The following is a 22,822-nucleotide window of genomic DNA, read 5'->3' as shown; positions in this document are numbered from 1 at the left end:
AAAAAGACCTGTTTTGAAATAATTAATAATTTTATGACCAATAATTTGCTCAGTTTGGGAGTGTTTCCCTGATAGGTTTCAACTTTCAAAATACCCATGGCTACAGGAATGAATAGGGCTGAGCACGTTTAAATAAAAAAGGAAGGCTTGTTACCCCAGAAACCAATATCTCTGTAAGGAAACAATAATCCCATTTTTGGAGGTAATGGAGAACTGGAAGATGGTGACTATGGAGAGACATGCATTACATTAGAGTGCTGAGTTCACAGATCAACGCCATCTCCCCTGTCTGCTTCCTCACTCTGTGCATGCGACGTAAGATCATCAAGTGGCTATCCCTACACACAAGAAGCACTGTGACACAAGCCCTCATCACCAGCTGAACTACGACAACACCCTCTACATAGGAATTGCCGCACCCCTCCTACAGAGACTTCAGACCATACAGAACGCCGCAGCCAGACTCCACCTCGGCCTTTCCAGACGAGCCCACATCACACCCCACCTCAGGTAACTCCATTGGCTCTCCATACTGAAGAGATGACAATTCAAGCTGCTGACTCATTCACACAAGGCTCTACTCAACCAAGGACCCGCGGACATTAACCACTGCCTGAACTTTCAGCAACTTTTTAGAAGACTATACTCCGCCTCCCTTTCACTTACCCATACTCCCTGCATCTCACAAAGCAGAAGTGGAGGACACGCCTTCTCCGACATCGCAGCAAAGACCTGGAACAGCCTTCCCACGTTCCTTCAGAACCATTGCCTCATTTTCGGAATTCCGATTGGCCCTCAAAAAATGGCAGTTCGAATAAACCTCCGGGACCTGCAAGCACCTGAAAACCCTATCAGGTGAATAGTCGGGCTTTATGAATCCTGATTGATTGATTGATTGATTGAAGTGAGTACTTTGAAACTTCCAAGTTCTGGGCAGGACTCCCAAGGCTTCTTAGGCGGCCATAGCACATACGGGAAACTCAACATCAGTTCCATGGGTAGAAGTGCTTTCCATAGTTGCATTTGCTCCCAACTGCAACTACTAGTCCTACATTGGCCTTTACATTCCCACACTTTTGTTTTGTTCTCATCTTCAGCCCCAGGGACATTACTTAGGTTTCCTTCTTTCCTACATTGGCCTTTACATTCCCACACTTTTGTTTTGTTCTCGCCTTCAGCCCCAGGGACATTACTCAGGTTTCCTTCTTTCCTACATTGGCCTTTACATTCCCACACTTGTGTTTTGTTCTCACCTTCAGCCCCAGGGACATTACTTAGGTTTCCTTCTTTCCTGCCTCTTTCCTTGCTTCCTTCTTATAGTAACCTGCATGGAGTCCTTTGGTTTCTAAAGTTGCTGGAATGCGTCCTAGTTTTTCCAATGTTGTTATTTCTTTTTCTTTTTATATTTTTTGTCCTCGTTCACATCTTAATACAACACCCAGCTCCCTAGTACGACGACCCTCCTTCAGCCAGGGAGTCTGATGTTATATTTTGCCCTCCAAAGCTGACGGTAGTCATCTGACTAACTGAGGTCAAGTACCAAATCAGTGGTCAGGTGTAGTCATAGGGGAAATGATTTTCGTACTCAAAACCTCAGATAGTCATTATATGTAATACAGCTTGGTGTGAAATAATTGCACACTAGTGTAAATCTTGAGCTTGGTTTAACCACAATATCATTGGTAGCCACATCTTTAATCTTTTTAGATTGATCTTTAGTATCCTTTTCAAGAGCATACCTTATAGGAACAGCCCATTCTGTTCTAGTGGGGGATAACTTGGACAGCCACTCTGCAGATTTCTCTCCTTGCTAAAAGTACCAAGTAGAGCATTAACTTTGCTTTTGTTCTTGCTGAGCGAGCCTAGCTTGTCCGTACAGCCCGAAACAATAGGTATAAGGGTTATATATATTTTTGGTAGGATAATTGGTATGGTGTTACCCGCACTTTTCCATTACGTTCGAATCAAAGGGCAGTCCCAAAACAAATGGATGTAATGTGTTCTTGCTGCACCACACTTCATGCACTCTGGGGAATTCTTCTTTCCCATCCTTACAGTCTTTTAGGGTGTCTAATACACCCTGTGAAGAGTGAACAACTGATTCCTTCTTTGAAAAGCAAATCTAAAAGTACCATGAAGTGAAGACATCGATACTTGCCATTTATCTTGTCATACTTCATCCGCAAGTCTCCTCCCCATAATTCCTCTGGAAGTTTGAAGTCTCCATCCATCATATTCAATATTACCGAGTACCACATCACAACTTCCTTTTCTCTTTGGCCGGATTTTGATCGCTGTTTTTCTAGAGCATTTGTGGGGGGAGCCTGACATGCATATCTTTAAACCAACTTCTCAGCTGATATTATTTATACCTTGCAAGTTGCCCAGCAGTAGTTAGTACATCACAAGGTAACATTTTCCCTTCGTGCACCAGCTGCCTCCATTTATGTATTCCTTCTGTTCTCTAGGGGCTAGCCAATGTATCTTCCATGCACTCTGGACTGTCTGTGAGGGGAATAATCACTATAATATGGAAGGTGTGTGACTTTTCTTATCTGGTACAGTAGTAAAACGGCCGCTCACAGTCCTTTCAGCCTTACTTTTTAAAGAAACTTTTGTTACCAAACGTATAAAAGAAACGGGGCTAACCCAATCTAATGTCATTCAACATTGCTAAAAATATTAAACCATTTTCTGAAAAATTCAACATGTTACATAAAATTCTCAATATTTTTTAGTTGGAAAGCCCATGCATAATATTGAAAGTCAGGTAGAGATAAGCCCCTTAATCCTTCTTTCTGCTTAGTTTTTTCCAAGATACCCATAGCCATTTGCAGCCCAAGTAAAGCTAGAGAGTTTCCCCTGTAGGTTATTTATCCAGTCTTTTTTGATGGTCAGAGGTATGGTGTTAAAGAGAAAGGTGAACTTTCTTCACCTTTGTCAAACTAATTCTGCCCAAGAGAGTTAATTGCAAATGTACCCAGTTCTTTAACAATTTACCTGACTCAAATAAAGCAATTTTAAAGTTAATTTCTGCTAATTTATGTATATCATGTGTTCCGCACCCCAAGGTATTTCATCCCCCTTCTGATTTGCTTATTTTCACTTGGGCTATTGCAACCCATAATTTGTGTTTTTGCTGGGTTCACAGAACATCGTGATATGCTCCCAAAGTCTTGCATCAACTTATTTATCACTAGTAATGCTTGCTCTAAGTAGTTTGTATAAATCATAAGAACATCAGAGTAAAGAACCACTTTTTTCTCCCAGCTATTATACCTGAATGTACAAATTGCTGACTCCTCCCTTAGTTTGCTCACTAGTGGTTCTTATATAGAGGGTAAATAACACTGGGGAAAATGGACATCCTTGTCTTGTACCTCCCGTAATTGCTAAAATCCAATGTTAAGCAACCATTCGTATGGATTTTTGCTTCTGAATCTATGTATTTTGCTGGATTGTCCTGCAAAAGTTCCACCTAAATTGTGTTGATACAATATTGTGCTCAGATACGTCCAATTCACCTGATCAAATGCCTTAGTGGCATCTAATGTTAATACTAGTGATGGAATATGAAACGTGGAAGCTTTATCAATCGCACCAACCAACCTATGGGTGAATTCATGCTTTTGATCTTTGTGTAATAAACTGCCTACTTCCTTGCTCAGTCTCTTAGCTAGTATATTAGCAAATATTTTATAGCCATTGTTCAGCAAGGATATCGGTCTATACGACTCACAACTTGCAGGTTTCTTATCTAGCTTTTTTGTTTCCTATACAAGGTTCCTTGCTAAATCAGTTTTTATTTTCCATGCTAGTACCTTACTACTGCTTTCTCCATATTCAAAATGTGCCAATTTGCTCACCTCCCACCACTTCCTTACTCTTTTCTCCAACAGTCTTGCAGGTTTATTTTTTGTTTTCTGAAGATCAGCTTCTAATGCTTTTTTATGCTCCTTTGTGATATTCTGGGCCAACATCTATTCTCATTTTTCCATTTCATCCTCCAACTGCCCACACTCTTTCTTATATATCCTGTTTCTCTACCACACAATGCTATTTAATATTACCCTAATGTGAGCCTTAATGTTGTTCCAAACAAAATTCAAAGGCACTGATCCTTCATTAAATTAAAAAAAACTCTGCAGTATACACTCTTAGAGACTCCTCTGCCTCACTCCCTAACAGTAGACTACCATATAGAGTCCAACTTTTCAACTCAGACTTATTAAACAGTGTAAACTCTAACTAAATAGCTCAGTGGTCAGATAAGTGCACAAGCAGATAAGTAATATCACACACTTCCTCCACTAACAGTTGATCAACTAAAAAGTAATCAATTCTGGAGGCATGACCATGGTTTTCATTTTGAAAAGTATAATTTCTCCTTTATTCCACCGTCCTTCTCCAAGTATCACACAACCCTAGCTCTGATATCATGTTTTTAATATTCAATTGCATCTTTGGGGCATGTGTCATCCCTATTTTTAAAGACTTGTCTAAAACATTATCCGAAAAAACACTGAAGTCTGCTGCCATTATAATGGGAGCAGGGAAGCACAATAGTATTAGGTGAACATTTTTTATTAGAGTAATGTCTGTATTTGGCACGGGTATCCTACTAATGTGTTGTTAATGTGACCCATTCGTATAGTCAATATTATCCACCTTCCTGTGCTATCAATGACATAGTCTTAATGGTATCCTGGATATTATTTCTTACCATATAAATCGGAGCCTTTAGTGCAACTATGGTGGTTTTTACAAACCACTTGCTGAAGCCATTTTGTGTAGTTTAAGGAGTTCCAAGCATTCTTTACGAGTTAGATGTGTTTCCTGAAAACTAATGATTGGTGCTTGAGTCTCATAGATTTTGTAAGATTCTCTGCTGTCTATTTTACATGATAAACCAATTTATATTCCACTGCAAATTTCATGCTGGGGCTACTCTACCCTTACCTTTTTCTCCCACATATTTGTTTTCCCATAAAAAAACGGACCTCACGTTGAGCCTATTGATATGTTGTCTGAGGTATGCATAAGGCTTCTGAAGATTTTATTTTTTCCCTCGACGCTCCCCACCCTGTGCTCCATTTTCCTGCTAACCCCTCTTTTCCCTCCCTGGGAGAACTCTCCCAATTTCCCTATTGACATAACTACTGTCCTTTGGAGTTAACCCATACATGACTAAACATATCTCAGATGAACAGGCAAAAAAAAAAAATACAGAACCAAGAAAAGCCGAATAGCGCAAGCAAGTCCTAGCCAACTGTATTCTCATTTGCTTGAATTGAGGTCAGCTCTGAACTGCCTGTCTTTACCTATATTGGTAATGTAAATGCTTTAACTTTGTCAGTCACTTCATCTGCCTCTTTGTACCCTCTTAGGTTATACACTTTGATGTCATGCATGACTCTAAATGTGGTAGGAGTTGGTTAGTTAGGTCTAATTTTATGAACCCCTCTATCCTATCCATTTTTCAAGTTCGCATTATCTCTTCAGGATTATACGGGAGATATCGGACGTGATTCTGAAGTTGAATCCCATTGCTCTTACGGATTTCGATTTCAGTGCTTTCGTCAATAGCTGTTCCTTAATCAAGTATGTCAAAAAATTCTCCAGTGTTTTCCGAGGTTTCCTCCTAATAGGATTCTTCCTAAAGGAATCACGATGTGGTCTCTGGATATCTCCCACTATTTGAACTGTGTCATCCTCTTGGGGGATTACTGCTGTTAACAATTCTACCACAAAAGTTCTCAAATCCTCCCCTTCTATTCCCTCTGGAGCATTTAGGATCCTCAAGTTATTTCTTCTTGAGTGTAATCCAACTGCCCCAGCCTCTCATAGTGTTCATTCCCCTTACGCTCCATTGTCAAAATGCGCTCTATGCTCTGTGTGACCGATGTTTTAAGCTCACTCACTACCTGGTCCAAGGCCATGGTCCTCTCTTCTAATTCAATTTGTTTTCTCTAGAGTAATACTTACCCTTTGAAACTCTTTCTGATTTGCTTCAGATATAGTGAATCTAAATGTAATTCCCGATACGAATGACAACATCATATTTTCCATTTTAAAGGTGGCAGGTCTTGTTTGACCTAACTGAGGATGTCTGAGGCCTACATTTGGCAAGTTCCAGTAGTCTACTCTTTCAGCTCTTTCTTGAACATTCTCTAATGTTGACCCTGGAGTGCCATGAAGGACAAGTTCAATGCCACTATTTCCCGCCACTATTGTTGAGACCTTCACATGGGGACAGGCTTCCCCTGATTCCACTGCCTCCCTCATGTCTAAAATGGCTGTCAATTGTTGATGTCTGTTTCAGGTTGTAACTTTCATCATGTTACCATTTACTGTAGTCTAAGGAGGTGAGGATCGTTCTACATTTTCACCATGGACAGTAGATTCCCAACCTGCTTGGGGTGGGAGCTCCCGGTTTAGAGTATTCATGGCATCTGAATCTTGCTGACTTTCCACCATGTCTTCTGAATTGTTGTTAGCTAGCACCTTAAAGAAAGATCTCAATGAGGGTGTATTTTTCAGGCTCTGCTGGGTTTTTCATTCACACATCTGCTGCATTCATTTGAAGAATGCCACCTGCATTGTGGTTCTAAACCATCAGTCACAGACCTCTCATCACATAGTTTATCTGCTTATCAGGCTTATGTGCACCCAACTAGTTCTTTACGTGCTGCAGTATTATTAGAAACTCCAATCTTGCTTTTTAAAACCTCAAGCCAATTATTCTTGGAGATGACAGGTTCACTTTGCCCTGCCCTAATAGTGCTTGTAAGAATGTACCATCTCCTGCCTCTATCTTAGATCTCCTTTTGCTCCCCTATGGGCTTGTCTAGATGCCCCACTACCTCTGTCCCTTCCATACCGAAAGGGTCCTCCACACACTCTTTATCCACAATGCTAAAGCTCAGAAGGCATGTGCTTCCCACTGCCTTTTCGCCTACTACGTTTAGCAGCCAAACATTAGGTACTACCTTTATGACTGGTTCTGCAATAAGTAGGCTTCGACAACTGCCTGTGATGCCTCCCAGTCCTCAGAACGAAATGTTTGCTGCTGCTCGACGGCCTCGTTTGACTACCGATGCTGCCTTACTCCCAGGCTCAGTGTCTGTGTCATGTAACCCCCCCCCCCCCCCCCCAAGGCCACCGACTTCCCTTGGAGGCGCCAACACCTAGTAATGTTGAGGAGCACTTAATTGTCACCGCTCCCCAGTACAGAAAGGCTTTGTTTGTCTTCACTTCTCATCACTGTAGTATTCCCCTCAAAAAGCCTGCCCAAGGAATCATCGTATAGGCCCTAAAAAGTAATTCCAATAGGAACACTCCAGCGACCTGCCTCCTAACCAGCCGACATGTACTCCTCCTCCCACACTTGCCTTCTTATCTTTGTATTTCCTATTCATACACAGTCTTCCTTATGTTGGGTCAGAGTATGGTGTCACTCAGAAACCAGTAAGACGTTGTGCTGTAGTTTATGTATCCTCGTACTATAGCCTTAGAGCCCGCCATAGCAGGCTGTACCGTCCATTAGAGGACTGCTCCGCTGTTAAAGGCCCGACCCGAAGGCGAGAGGCTTTAACAAGGGAGATGGCCTTTAATAGCTGGTAGAGCCTGCTATAGAGGGCTCTAAGGCTATTAGAACATTATGCCTTTAGAGGGCTGAATGTTTTAATTAGTAAAAACAAATGCCTCCGGAGCCAGAGTAGGTTTAAATCCCCTCGGGATCTGAGAGGCCTTTGTTCACAGCAAGTCAAACATTCGAATGTTGGAGCGCCTGGCTTCTACCAGTCATTAGAATCCAGGAGCACTCCAGTGTTTTCAATGGTGCTCTTAACAGTCCAATGTCCAAATATATGTTAAGGTTTATCTAAAATAGTGCTTTGTGTCACAGCATGAAGGCCCACGAGCGGTTGCAGGGAGAAGTACACCGTAAAATGCTGCCAGCACCAACTGAGCTCTGGCAGGACCTGTGCCTTGTTTTCCATCTTCCCAGATATTCCTGACTACCACAGAATATATTAATGATTTTGATTTCATTGTACATCAATATCCTGAAGTTCTTGCATGGTTTCGGCCTTGATGGATGAACCATGGCTAGCCTGGTTCAAAATGTAAGAAAAGTAAAACTTGTAGGCAAAAAAAGAGTTGGGCAATTGGAGAGGGTGCAGCTCAAGATTTGATAGTAAATGTTCAAATGTCATGAAGATAATGTATTATTGTGACGTAACAAGAGTTAAACAGTGTCTTTATCATATCACTAACAGGTACACAGTGGAATGGCCGTGTGGATGTGAACCTTTGCAACTACATTGTACCTTGGAGGACGTTGTCAGAGGCCCAGAAAAAGGGCATTGAAGGTGCATACAACTGCGACTGCAAAGTGAGTAACCTTGAAACACTGATGCTGCAAATGAAATTAGGCACCGGCCTAAAAAGAGCAGAGGCTTATGCCTCAACCAAACAAATCTACCAACCACTTCCTCAAATGTTTAAATAATTGATCTTTAATAATTGGGCTTGTTGGCCAAGAAAGACTCTTTTTTCTACTTTATTTCCCTTGCGAAGGAACAGCCAACAATCTAATACATCCTGCAGTCAAGAAGATACTGTAAAGGAAGAGCCAACCCACCCACCCTCCTACAAAAGTGTAATTTGCACTGACTCAGTATCAGCGGAAAAGATGTGCAAAGAACAACACGCATGTCTATGTGGCCATTAGGCCATTCAGCTTGCAAGCAGTGAGCTACTTCCCCTTGCTGCTTATTTTGGGGTTACTCAGTTTTAGTAATATCATTGTGCGTAATTCTGTAGGCGTATGAGCACAGAGTCCATAGAAAAATATGGCTACCCACATCTGATATAAATTCAAAATGTGTTTACAATTCTTTATTACACTACTTCACCAACTGGGAAAAGGTTTCTATTTTACTGGATGAAATTTTAGAGGGCTCGATTACATTAAAACAAATGCTGCTAACCAATATATTTCCAACTAAACCCAATCCTGATGTCTGTAAAGTTGCAACTCATGATCCCCTACAATCATTGAACTGGGCACAAAGGACAGTTTGAAATACCTCCTTTTGCTCCAAGGTAAGGTGAATGATATGACTGCTAATTATAAATTTATCTCAATAAATTGCAGTTCAGGTAATTCCTGGCTGCTTTGGGCCGATTTGTTTAAAGTAACCTCTGCAGTGACTCAAATTATTCAAAAGCAAAACAAAAGCATAACAGAAAGATCTGGATCCTTTTACCAAATCTGAACTGCCCAGTTTACTCTCTCTGGACAGCACTGCTAGAGAAAGTAAGGAGATGAATCAGAAAGTCTTAAGTGTCTTATCCAGATGAGAAAACAGAAATAGTTGGAAGTCCGTTCTAGCTATATTTAATGTAATGACTGATATGTTGGGTAGTGAAGGCCATTGATTGGCAGGCAGAAAAAATGGCAAAACATGTACATTTATTAGAACAAAACATTGATCATGCATTACTAATAAAGGGTTCTATAAAGGGTTCTATGAAGGTTTTAGTATTCAGAATCATGTTCAATGAAGCAGAAGGGAAAAGGCACAAGAAAACGATATAAAATCACTTAGTATCTTTGGTAACTTTGAAGGGGAACAAATCCATACCTCCATATAGACAGGGGGACCATTGATATCCAGACATTAGGCAAATGGTTCAAGAAACCAATAAAGAATAAAGGTAATACTTAAAGTAAAAATCTAGTTGATTGTAAATAATGTGATTTCAAGAAAAAAAGAAAACCTTGTACTTGTCCCTTCATAGAAGGTTCAAGGTGTATTTGATTGGTACACTTGAATACATCTAGGCTACATTTTTTTTAGAAATCTAGAAACTAGTGACAAAACCAACAATAGAGGGTTAAATAGTTGAAAAACACAAAATACTGTAGAAACTTGGGAAATAGTGCATAGAGAGTGTGCCTAAACACTTTTACTGCACAGGTGACATAAGGATATACCGACTAGGAGACCCATTTATCACAATTTTGCACCCAGAAAGATTTGTGGTCACAATTCTAGTAATATAGAACTTAAAACGCAAGTAAGCATTGTAGTGGCACACTGAGCTGTAATTTTGAATCCTTTTTACAGTCACATGAGAACCTATAATCATATAAAAATATAACTAACAGATAAAGATATGACACACAACTCCACAATAAGACTCACATGGAGAAGCCAAGGAGAAATATGTGATATTTACATGAGAGCGCTAAAATTGAAGGACTAATACCCTTACATCAATCTAGACTCGAGGAAGGCACACTTTTTAAGAGGAGGCAACCTGGCATATTTTCTTCCACAAAAAGCCTAAGCTTTTCTTCCAATATCTGACTGCTGTCAGGCCCTGGAAGGACTGGGCTAAAATCGCATGGATTGAAGACAAAATAGTAGGAATTCTCATTAAGTTGTAGGATTCATTTCTTAGACCTGGCAGTAGGTTAGTGAAGTTGCAGATGGTGAGATATTTTACAAAGGTGGTATCCGATGGCCTAAAGAGATATAAACTAGTGGATGAAAATTGTGGGATTCCTGCAGGTAAACTGAATGAGAAAAGTGATGAATCAAACTTGAGTGTAATAATTTGAACTTCTTCTTTATACAAAATAATTATCTGCAAATACATTTTATCACTGTAGAAGTTCGAAAGTCACTTGACATAGTACATTAGCTGGCAGGGTGGCTAAGACACAGAAGATACGTGAGGATGATAGGAGGCATCAAATTTGCAAAACTTTCAATAACCCACTGAGAAATCCATTTGTTGTAAAAAGAGGAGAGTGATATTAGTTGGTGTCTGGTTTTCAGAAATGTGGCTTTAATAGCACAGCTGTAGGGCAGTTTTGAAATGCTGAAATTCCTATTGAATATTGCTATAATATGCCACCAAGAAACATGGCCAACAGGGAGTTAGAAATAGATGGGTGCGAAGAATTCTTGCAAATCACTGGTAAATCAACCAAAGGCAAACCTAAGAGTGGTCTGGCTATATAGATTATGTTTATTTTCTTATTTTAAGAGTTTTATACTGCAACACCATGACCCAAAGGCATCACATCTGTATTTGTAAAAAAATATGAAATCTGTTCCCATAATGCAGAAATCACACACATGCAACAAAAGCGCACTAGAACGCAAGGGAGAGTTAGACAGATCATCTTGTAATAAGTCAATAGTATTCAGTAGTACCGAGCAGAGGGCCCACTTGGTGTCATGGTGAGAGCATTCTAAGTCGGTGGTCTACATCTGGGTGTGTGATGCGTTCCATAACATGGTTGATTTGTAAGCAGGAAGTGAGGAATCTAGTTTGTAGAATATCCTTCACATCTTTAAAAAATATATTTGTAGGCACTTCTGTATGTGTTAGCCCAATTCTTCGCTGGGGAAAGTTCCATATTCTCAGGGTGGATCCATAGAAAGTGTTGGCATAGGTTTTATTTTCTATAAATCGTGAGGGTTCCATGAAGAAGGAATTACGTCTTGCAAGGGAGGAACTACCACCTGAGAATTTGAGCTAATTTGTAAGGTATTGAGGTTCATCATGGTTTAGGGCTTTGCGAGTAATGCATACTATCTTCAACAGGATACTACTTTCTTAGAGAGCCATCAGGACTATTCTAGAGATGGTGTGATGTGGTTGAAACGTTGAGTTCCTGTTACAATTCTTGTAGAGGTGTTGTGAATTGCTCTGAGAGGTGCACAGTTTTATTTCGGTAAACCTGTTAGTGTAATCAACTACACATGATTTTACAAGCACAGCACTTTCCCTAGACCGTAAAACCATGTAGGCCATGCTGATTCAAGATCACAATGAAGTCTCCAATGAAGAGACCAATGTTTGCCTGTCTGTTCCAAATCTTTTAGCATCAAAGAATGCTGTCGACCAAGATTATAATAAAAATCTCCTAAATACAAAGCAGCCCTTGCTTTAATGGCAGTTGAAAAACAATCAAATTAAAGCCCGCTTTTGCCAAATCTCTGAGGGCCGCGAATAAACTCCCTGGTAAACCCTCAAAGAAACAACCCATCTCCCACAGTAGGAGACCACTAAGAAGATCCATTCAAAAGAGAACGCCATGAGTGTGTTAGATTGACATGGGAAAGAAGACATCAATACCTTGCATGGCTTTGAAGGAGAGAAAGATACACATTGATGTACCTTTCTGAGGGAATGAAATGGAGAAAGACCAATTGGCTTTGTACAGGAATTAAGGAAAAATCGGCTCCATATAGCCCTCTCCACTTAAAAATGAAACAAACTTTTATTTGAACTTTTAATCAAACATTTTTCAACAGTATCTCAACCTTATCAAATCCCCCATGATTGGAATGAATGTTTAATGTACACACTACAATACCCCTCTAAAAAAGGAGCTAGAAAGGTCATTAGTAAGTAGCACTTAACTGCTTTACTGAATGCTAAGATTAAGCTAAATGCAAAGAGCCTTATTGGATGACCTAAGTAGAGAGATCGATTCAAAGGACTTAAGAGCAATAACACAAACTTGTTTTAGGGAAGCAGGAAGTACTCTTAGTAATGTATAGGACCGGGGCATGCTTGTGGTGTGCACCGCATGAAAGGAGGAACACAACTGTAATGCTCTTTGTGTAGAATGCACTAAGCTGCAGAAACTGTCAAATGTCAACCTGCACACTACTCAAGCTGTCCGGCTACTGGAACTTGCCATCCCAGTCATAAGTGAAAGAGCAGAGATTGCTGCTATTCATTTTTAGCAGGAGTGCAGATCATATGTTGTCTGACCAAGAGTTGGTACGAGTAAATCAGATACAAAGGGTGTACAGATTAATAACCATCGACAGCGATTTGAGATCCAGTCTTAGTGTGACCAAACCGACAGAGATAAGGGTAAATTTAGAGCCCTGGTTTGGGACGAAATGTTCAATAGCATGGGTGAGAAGGACAAGTTATCAAAGAAACTGAAAACAGACTGCCTATTAATCAATATTATGGCCCCTTGTAGCCTATATTGTAGGCCCAGTCTCATACCAAACGCCAATTCCGATTTTGTTACATTACGACTCCAATAAGTAGATATTCAAGACTATAATACACTGGAGGATTCTAAGGAGGTCATTAGGGCGGGAGTCCCGTAGGGGGAATTAGGATGTGTGTGGCGGGCACATCCTACATGTATATCATTGTGGCGGGCGGTGCACTCAGCACCGCCCTCCACAATGCTAAACATGTCAGCACGCATTTGCATATGCAAAGCGGCAGGCACCGCGCGGTGCCTGCCGCCTTGCATATGCAAATGTGGGGTGGGACCATAGGTACCCCCCATGTCCCCCTCCACCTCTGCCATCACCTAGGGGCCCCCGCAGGGGGCCACCGCAGCAATCGCCGCCTGCCTTTCCGTGGCGGCATTGCCGCCACGGAAAAGCCCCTACATTTTGCCATTGTAATATGGCTGGTGGTGTCCATTGGACACCGCCACCATATTAATCTATTACTGCAGCGGTCACAAGGCGACCGCGGCGGTAAAGCGGCGGACGGTCTTTCCGTCCGCCGCTGTCCCCTCCACCATCCTAATCTGGCGGGGGGGAATCAGGACATGGATGTCGGGCGGATTGCCTCCGCCAGGCTGGCATTGGCCACCGCCAGCCTGGGGGAGGCAATCCGCCCGCATCATAATGGGCCCCTAAATCTCAACAACAAATTGTGGTGTTTCTGTAATCTGCATCCAGAAGCTTGGTCCCCTCTTATCATCATATGTCCTGGATCGAAGACTCTTTGGGGCAGTTTCTTGAAAGTCTTATTGAGGTAAAATAAGATGAGAAATGGTGGTGATACATTGAACATGCCCCTAGGCAGAGAAACTAATTGAATTGATTACTGGGTCACAAAATTCAAAACAAAAGCAATGCTCTTACCGAAAGTAAGTTCAATTTTATAACCTGCAGGAATCTACTCCACTAACTGATGGTTACCAACAATGTTTCAGTTTATGTCATGAGGACTCATGGCCAGAGCTGCTCACTTTAAAACTGAGGAACTAGGCCTGAGTTCCATCCTTAGGTCAACATCCTGTGATTCCGGCCAATCACATAATATTCCATTGTTTACAAGTATGTTGCATAGTCTGGTTCTCATGTAAAGTGCTCTAGTGCCATTGGGCGATCTTTGTGGTGTATACAACTGTAAATAAGTAATAAAATCAATAAATATTAGCGGCCACTTTGTAAAATTAGCGTTCCCAGCAAAGTTTTCATTCACTGCCTCCTTTAAAGGAGTTATTGATAATGTTTTGCGTTCACTGACATTTTGAAAAAGAAAGTTCTGGATTGATTTTTTTAAATGTGTGTAATATAATATGATTTATTTCATTTTTGATATTGCACAGCGTAATTGGTATGTTTAAATTCATCCTGTTCACTTTTTTGGAAAGTTTTTCTCCTTTTAAAACACATCTTCACTTCACATGTCATGTTTAGAAAGTGACTTCTACAAGAAATGTTAAGAATTCAGAACATCTAGTAGAGGTTGCATCTCTCCGGGTCTGGTGTTTTGAAAATCCTCAAATTCTTTAGGGACGGTTCTTTAGGTACCGGTAAACACCCAAAGTATCGAATTTTAAATATCGACTGGCCAGAATATCGAATATCGAATCAAAAATATAGAGGCCAAAATATGAAATTCCCAAAATATACTTGTATAGAATATCGAATTTAAGGTAAGGCATATCGATTTCCATAATATCGAATTTAGAAATATAGTTTTCAATTAATATCGAATTTAGAAATATCGTTTTCCATAATATCGATTTTCTTTTTAGTGTTATGTATGCTAGTTTATGTGTTTAAATTCTATGTTATTTTTGTAATGTATGTTTAAAGTAATTCATTTTATGTTATTTAAAGTTTGCATAATTTAAATCCGTAGCCGGTTGTGGGTTTATAGGGGAATAGGGTGGGAAGTAATTTAATGATAGTAAATTAAATATTAATTTTTAGGAATTAATAATTATTTTTAATTTAATTTTGTGTTTTAGTTCTGTAGTGGATTGTGGGTTTATAGGGGAATAGGGTGGGAAGTAATTTAATTGTAATTAAGTAAGTATTTATTTTTATTTATATGTATTGATAATTGATTGTTAATGAATTATTTGGTAATTAATTTAAATTATTGTGTAATTGATAATTATGTTTATTGTATTAATGTATTATTTGGAGTGGGTTGTGGGTTATAGGGGCATAGGGTGGGAAGTAATGTAATTGTAATTAAATAATTATTGAAATTATTTTTGTATTGATAAATAATTTATTCTAAATTAATTATTAATTGGTATTTTGTTATTACTTATTACATTATTGGTATTGAAAATTAATTGGTTGTTAATTAGTAGGTAAATAATGTTTAATAAATAAAAAACAATTGGTATTTATAAGTAATTAAGTATTTTGTGATCGTTAATTCATTTTAATTAATTATTATTTGGTATTGAGAATTATTGTATTCTTATTACATCATTACTTTCCCTACTGTTGCACTCACTGGAGTGGGAATAGTAATTTTTACCCTCCCACTAACCCAACAAATTCTCTACTTTTGCACTTGTTGGAGTGTGAATACTAATTTTATTCCCTTAGCCATGTAATGTTTTTAATTTTGTTATATTTACTGTAGTGTAAATTATTAATTAACATAAAAAGTATCACTTTAAATATTTAAATTATTATATACTATTTATTTTTATATTTAGGTAATAGGTTTATTTATATATATATATATATATATATATATATATATATGTAAATGTATTTTTAATAATGTTTTATGTATTTTATAATTAAGATGAATAATTATTTTATAATAGGTAAATATATATGTTAAAGTATTTTTTTACATTACATTTTATTATTTTAACATTTTAAGCTTTTTTACATTATTTTAACTATGTTTCATTTAATTGTGTTTATTATTTAATTACTTTTACAATATTTTTAATACATTTAAAACATTCGATATTTTAGTTAACTTTATTTTAACTATCAATATTTTGTTACCAATATTTTAGTACTTACCTGTTTGTAGATAGGGATTCTATATTCTGTCCCTCGATATTTTTTAATCTATATTCTGGGCAATCGATATTCTGTCCCTCGATATTTAGTCAGTGAACCTACAGGTCAGCCATAAAAAGAGGTATCATCTCTTTTCTGCCTCCTACGTTGGCATGGTACCTAAGAAACCAGTTGTTTAGTTACAGCTAAGGTAAGTTGTTCAATAAATGTGCAGCCTTCAGTAAAATGCTTTTAATTCACAAAGTGTATGCAAAGACAGACTATAATACCGTGTTTTGTGCTCAAACTGGCCACACCCTGAATAATTTGAGTTATTTGTGTGTATATACGCAAAGAACACCTGCATTAGACTAATAGTGAGCAAGTGGCTGAACTGGTCTAGACAGAATGTTCCAGACATCTAAACCAGACAGATGATTCCTCGTCTTATTGTCGTAAGGCTTGGCTGTATGACAGAATAGCAACCACAAAAAAACAAATAATATTTAGGGCCAAAATATGAATTATTCGAGTTTGACCTCCAAGGGCAGGCTCTAGTGCTACAGGCTGCCTTTTTAAAATGGTCCTATCTCATAGAGCCTTTTCAAACTTTTGGAGGTCAGCCTTCTGTGTCTCTAGCGATGAACGCAGTGTGCTTGAATTTTTTTTTTTTTAACCAAGCAACAAAATACCATTCTTCCAATGCAGATAAAATGCAATATGAGTTGAAAAACATGCCTGGACAGTTATCAATTCTTACGAGAAATAGGGTATCCAGACTTATATGACTGTCCCTTTTCCATCACACATGCAGGATGTATTTCTGAAGTTAAGACTTGGCCTATATCCAACTAAGGGCAGGAAAACTAAAATGGCGCCAAGAATGGCCAAGTAAAATTTGCATGCTTTGTGGCTTTCCCAAGAAAACACTATTATATAGTATGTGTTTGTCCAATCCTGCAATGTGCTCTCCGAATATGATTAAAGTCAGTGTTTTTAAAAGCAGGGGTAAGAACATGTCGTCAAGCACTTATACTATGTTTATCAGGCGTGTCAACTCAGTTTACCCACCGGTTTGCTAAATGTTTTGACTGAGGCAGAAAAAATCTTTTTAGCATAACACACCATGTGTATTTGTAAAGCTCACATTCACCCAAGGGTATTTTAGCGCTGAATAACATATGCTTATTGTTACCCAATGGTACTCATTTATCAAACTCGGAAGGATGAAAGGCTGAAAGGCTGAGTGGACCTACTGGGATTACAACCTGTGACCATGAGGTCAAAGACAGGCCCCTAAAGTGGACGCATTAGTCCACTAAGCCACCAGACCCGGCTCTTTGACCTTTGCATAAGCTGTTTTATTTCTATTTAACCAGCTGTTGTTTTTCTATCCAGCCTATTAATAAATGTTAGTATACGTAAGTGCAATATGAATGATCTAACGATCAATTCCTCAGTGTAGGGCCTGCAAATGTTCTGGTCTTGCCCCATCAAGATTAGTGGTTTTATATCACATGTTCTATGAAGCTACTGTACATGATCTAATTACTGAACAGAAGTCAAAAGTTGGGGAATTAATGGTAAGCAAAATCTGTACAGGAAAAGGTTGTCTCTCATTAAATAGTGACTGATTAGAAGGCTAATTATAGAGATACAATGTTAAACACTTTATCAATTTTTTGCACATGCCTTGTTAATGATTTGCACATATCTCACACTGAGAAATGACTCAGCTTTTGAATAAAGAGAACTGCTGTGAATAGGCATCTTGTCATAACAGTCCTACTAAGCGCCATGATACCCTATCAGGTGATTAGTCGCACTTTATAAATCCTTATTGATTGACTGATTAAGGTTTAGTATTTTAGCAAAATTGACGCAGTTTTTGAGAATAAATTATTTACTGTTAAACAGTATCTTATTTGAAGATTAAAGTAGGTGAATCAACGTTAAGCACTAGAGTAATTCTTTTGCATGGCCATGTTAATGATTTGCACATGCCTCACACTGAGTGATGACCTAGTTTTTGTATGCTGTTTGGACCATGTTTCCTGGGATAACATTTTTAGAATAGGTTTTTTGATTTGTATATGTCTCACTTCAAGTGAAAACATAGACGTGTGAAAAAATCGCTCATACTATAGGGCTGATAACCATGGCGGACGGACTCTAGTCTGTCCGAAATCGTTTCGGGGAGTGGGACCACCCTCCTACAAGGCACCGGTCCCACAGCAGGTATTAGGATGTGACCGCCATCATGGCAGTCACCCTTGCCATACTGAAGCACCTGGCGCAATTTGAAAAAGGCACCGTTTACATTTACCTGCTCTACATGACAGGCACCATGGTGCAGGGAAATGTAATACTTGCTGACAGACTGATCTTTTAAACACCAGATCTATATGTTATGATCATTCACAAGGGGCCATAGGTATCAAGGACAAATGCGTTCGCAAACGTCGAAATTGGCAGAATTTCAGCGTTTGCGACCGCATTTTTGCTAAATGGTATGTATCAAGTAAATCTGCGTTCAAAATAAGGAATCGCAAATTTTGCTATTCCTTAAATGCAATGTAAGAAGCACAAAAAAAGTGCAATTTTGCCTAAAGGAATCGCAAATTACCATCAACTTCAAGTTGGTGGTAATTTGCGATTTCTTTGAAAAATGCCTTTTTTGCATTTTTCAAAGTGCCATGTGACTCACATGTATGTGTGCCACATGTGCACCCATGCTTATTTCAGGGGTGCAACAGGGTGTCCTTTTAACACCCCTGCACCCTTGAAATTGCATTCTTAATTTGCAATTCGCTAATCGCAAATCTCAAATTGAGAATGTCTTCCCATTCATTCCTATGGGCCTCTATGCCCCTAGAAATGAATGGTGAGGTATTACTTAATTGCGAATCGCAATTTGAGATTCACAATTAAGGAATATGTAGGATTCGCAAAATTTATTGCAAATCCTACATACATAGCATTTTGCGATTCTCAAATAGCGATTCGCAAAAAATCGCTATTTGAGAATCGCAAAATGACTTCTTGATACATATGGCCCCAAATTATGGATTCCAGGAAAAAAGATGAATGGACAAGACTGTATGATGCATATTTAAAGCCCACCTGATTCTAGGTGATTCACTGACAAACCTCAGGAACTAATAACAATGAACTGGGTATGAAAACTGGAATGAAACTGATATAAGCACAGCACATATATAAATGCAGAATATTTAAGGTATCCATGAGTTTCTAGCATTACTGTTGCCAGTTGTAGTATTATTAGCATTATCATTGCTTCAAAAGTCTTATATTTCATTCTTATTGTTTTCTATTCCATTATACCCTTGGTTTACCTTCTGTGCAATGTGGTATTTTGCCATGCCTCATCAAGCAAGAAGAAACAAGCACTCCTCTGAGATGAGGAGCAGTGGTTCTTGGTATAGTTGTAAAAACTTCAGAGCACTGGCTTTAAAAGAATCTCCTGGCTTGAAGGGAACAATATGGGTGGTTTGACCCGATTCCATCTTGCAAATGATAATACCTGGCAGGGCTCCATTAGAAGTGGGATAGGGCGGAGATTTCCTGCTGGAGGGCTATCGCTTCAGCCAATCACATCTCTCCTATTGTTCAAGCGCCAAGGAATACTTGGTGCAGGAATCTCCGGCCCTATTTTCTGTTTGTGGAAAAGCACCTAGCAACTTTTAATATGGATTGTAGGGGTGGGGGGGGGCACCAATGCTGCAGGGCCTCTGAAAAACCATCTTCTATGGCATTAGGAAGCAATTACCAATCCCCTACCTACCAACAGCCTCCTCTCAGAGCAGGTGGTACATGGAAGCAACAAAATAAAGAGACCATTACACATCCGTGACATACGATTCTTATATTGTTTTTGATCCACTAAAACTGGGCGAGCGTGTTATTACCCATTTGGGCAAAATTGCACAATGGCTGGATTTAGGCCGGAAATGTTAATTGCAGCCATTTGATATCCCTGTACCTGAATCATGTTGACTTCTAATTGACCCCTAATGTTGTTGTAGGAAGAGTATGACACCTTACTTGCTCTGGACTGTCCACTCTGATTCAAATGTGAGGACCAACATAAAAAACCTAAAAGAACAAGAATAAATAAGCAAAAGTTATTGTAGTAGGTCCTATCACAACTTCATTGCATTGGAACAATTTTCTGCAATAAAAACTAGATTATGTCAGTCATATAAAGAGCTTTGAGATCTGCTTTTAAAAATGTCTTTTAAAAAGTTATTTTGCTACGTTTTACTCTAAGCAATACCTGTAGATTTCATGTTAACTCAGTTTCATCTTAATGACTATGGTTTCATTTCTCATGCTTTTAGATCTGTTTCAAGTGGGAATGCAGAGACTATCCAAGCAGTAATTGCTTATTAAATGGAGGTGACCCATGGGATTTCTACTATGATCCGCTGCAGGATGAACTGAAGGATCAAATGTGTGCACTTGATGTGAATGGTGAATGCACCTGGCACCCAGTTGATACCTAGCTCTCAACCTCATCCACAACATAGTGGAAGAAAACAGAGTAGTTATGATTTATTGCATGTCTTTGAAGGTAACAACCTAATCAGAAAGAAGTTCAAATATCTCCAAATTACCTTAGTCACACTCTAACAGAGCTACCTCAAACTTGCAAATCTTAATTGTAATTGAATAGATCAGTTCTCTTGAGATGTCCAAGTTTAGAAACAGCAGTGTGAGAGAGAAAAGGATGAACTTATGTGACTGTATAATATGATGAATTGGAACAAGTTCTTCTTAGTGAAGTTTTCATTTGGACTTTTGCCTCTAAGATCTCAATCTCCTTCATTTGCACCCGAATGCTTACTCATCATAGTAATTTACAGTACCTGAAATAGAAATCTAGTAATGTGTGCACTCCCTATCCCTAAGTACCTGTTAGTTACTCAGAAGTGCCGGTACTCACCAATTAAAAGTATTACACTGCTGCCAAGAAGTGCCAGTTTTAAAGTGGAATGATACTCTTCGGGGCGTCCTCACTCATTTCGATCAAAGGAACTCTTTGAACAGATCTCTTTGAATAGTGGTGATGCAGGATAGTTGAATATTTTGAACTACTTTTCTGATGATGCCAAATGCTTTGCAACTATGGGGCCTCACATAGTCAGAAATAGTTTTGAGCATTGATGAACTGAGTAAAAGTAGTAGTACATTTCTGATAAAACCAACTGAAATATGCAAAGTATATATTAAGTGAGATAAGCAAGCGGCGAGTATGGATCACATCGGATGAGCAAATTTGAAAACAGATAAAAATGTGCAAATTTGATCAAAAATTGTGATGAATCAGTTAATCAAAACCTTGTGAATACTGAAATGACCATAAGTATCTTGATAGCAGATCCTTATTTGCAGTGGTAAAATTAGTCTCCAACTGCATAATAGTATATCTATTCACATACACTGTAATACACTTAACATTAATCATCTATATACATATAGTTTTTATTTCCCTCCCTTCCTTTCCATTTATTGAACGGGGAAATATCACAATTCTTTCTGCTTTTCTTGTTTATTTGTTTCTGTGTCCGACTTCCATACTTCTGCTCATTCAGCATGAGCATATGTCAGTGCTCTCAATAAAGCAGGTAGACACAGCTTGGCCCTTTCTCCAAAGGATATGCTCTCTGAAATTCCCATTGGTGGTCATGCAGTAACTAGGTTATTCCAAGGACAAAGACTTTTAAGCCTGTAGTATGTCAGAGAATACATGATATACCATATGTTCTTGTTCACCACACTCTTGAACCAAAGGGTTTGCAAACGCTAAAACCATTTATACATCTTGGGGGACATGCATCATTCTAAATAACGGTCGCAAAGTGTCTTCCCCTTTGCTGCCAGTATGTTTGCATTTGGGATGCATCAACCCAAATGCAAATCCGCAATTTAAGTAATTGCAAATTTGCGATTACTTATATTGCGAATGCATTTAGGGAATTGCAAATTGCGATTCCCTAAATGCAATGCATGATGCAATTTTAATTCGCGATTTCGCAGTTAGGGATGGCAAAGTACCATCAATTTTAAGTTGAAGGTAATTTGCGAAAACTTTGAAAGATACCCTTTAGTGCATTTTTCAAACTTCCATGTTACACACATACATGCCCTTGGAGCATGTGTGTGTGCAACATGGGGTCACATGGCAATTCAAGGGTGCAGCAGGGTGTCCTTTTGGCCCCCTTGCATCCTTGAAATTGCATGCACAATTTGTTAGTACCTATTTGGTCCCCGCAAATTGCGCATGCAATTCCCATTCATTCCTATTGGCCTTTAGGATGGGAAGCTATTCCCTAATTGCGAATCTCAATTTGCAATTCGCAATTAAGGAATATGTAGGAATCGCTAATATTTTAGCAAAACCTACATGCTTAGGCAATTTTGATTCCATAATTGTGATTCCATAATAATGGCAATTATGGAATCGCAATTGCCTACAATGATGCATGTGCCCCCTTGACCTTAGTTCCTTGTGTCTGACACTTTCCCAAATTATGAGAATTAGAAATGAGAGGCTTAACATTTTAGATAATCTGTTGATTCAGTTCATGGAAGAGAGTGGACCCGGAAGTTGTGCCCCTTTTGGTCTGATTTCTGCTGAAGAGAAGCCAGTGATGATGTTTCCACTTGTGACACATTGAAAAAGACAGCACTAAGATGTGGCTGTTTTTTAACTGCTTTATAAAAAAAAATAA

At 38.9% G+C, this 22,822-nt stretch overlaps 1 protein-coding gene across 1 annotated transcript in view; it reads left to right on the top strand.

Annotated features, from left to right (window-relative positions):
- The window catches only part of LOC144785900 (metalloproteinase inhibitor 3-like), a 44,186-nt gene extending 22,628 nt beyond the window's left edge, over nucleotides 1-21,558 (top strand). Inside the window, exons 5-6 of the mRNA XM_078664771.1 lie at nucleotides 8,280-8,395; nucleotides 20,429-21,558. Coding sequence (XP_078520897.1) covers nucleotides 8,280-8,395; nucleotides 20,429-20,593 — 281 coding nt within the window. The 3' untranslated portion in view covers nucleotides 20,594-21,558. The remainder of the gene's footprint in view (nucleotides 1-8,279; nucleotides 8,396-20,428) is intronic.
- The last annotated feature ends 1,264 nt before the right edge of the window (nucleotides 21,559-22,822 follow it).

The sequence above is a fragment of the Lissotriton helveticus genome, chromosome 10, assembly GCF_964261635.1.
Source record: "Lissotriton helveticus chromosome 10, aLisHel1.1, whole genome shotgun sequence".
Taxonomy (NCBI): Eukaryota; Metazoa; Chordata; class Amphibia; order Caudata; family Salamandridae; genus Lissotriton; species Lissotriton helveticus.
This window is presented reverse-complemented; position numbering and strand designations above follow the sequence as displayed.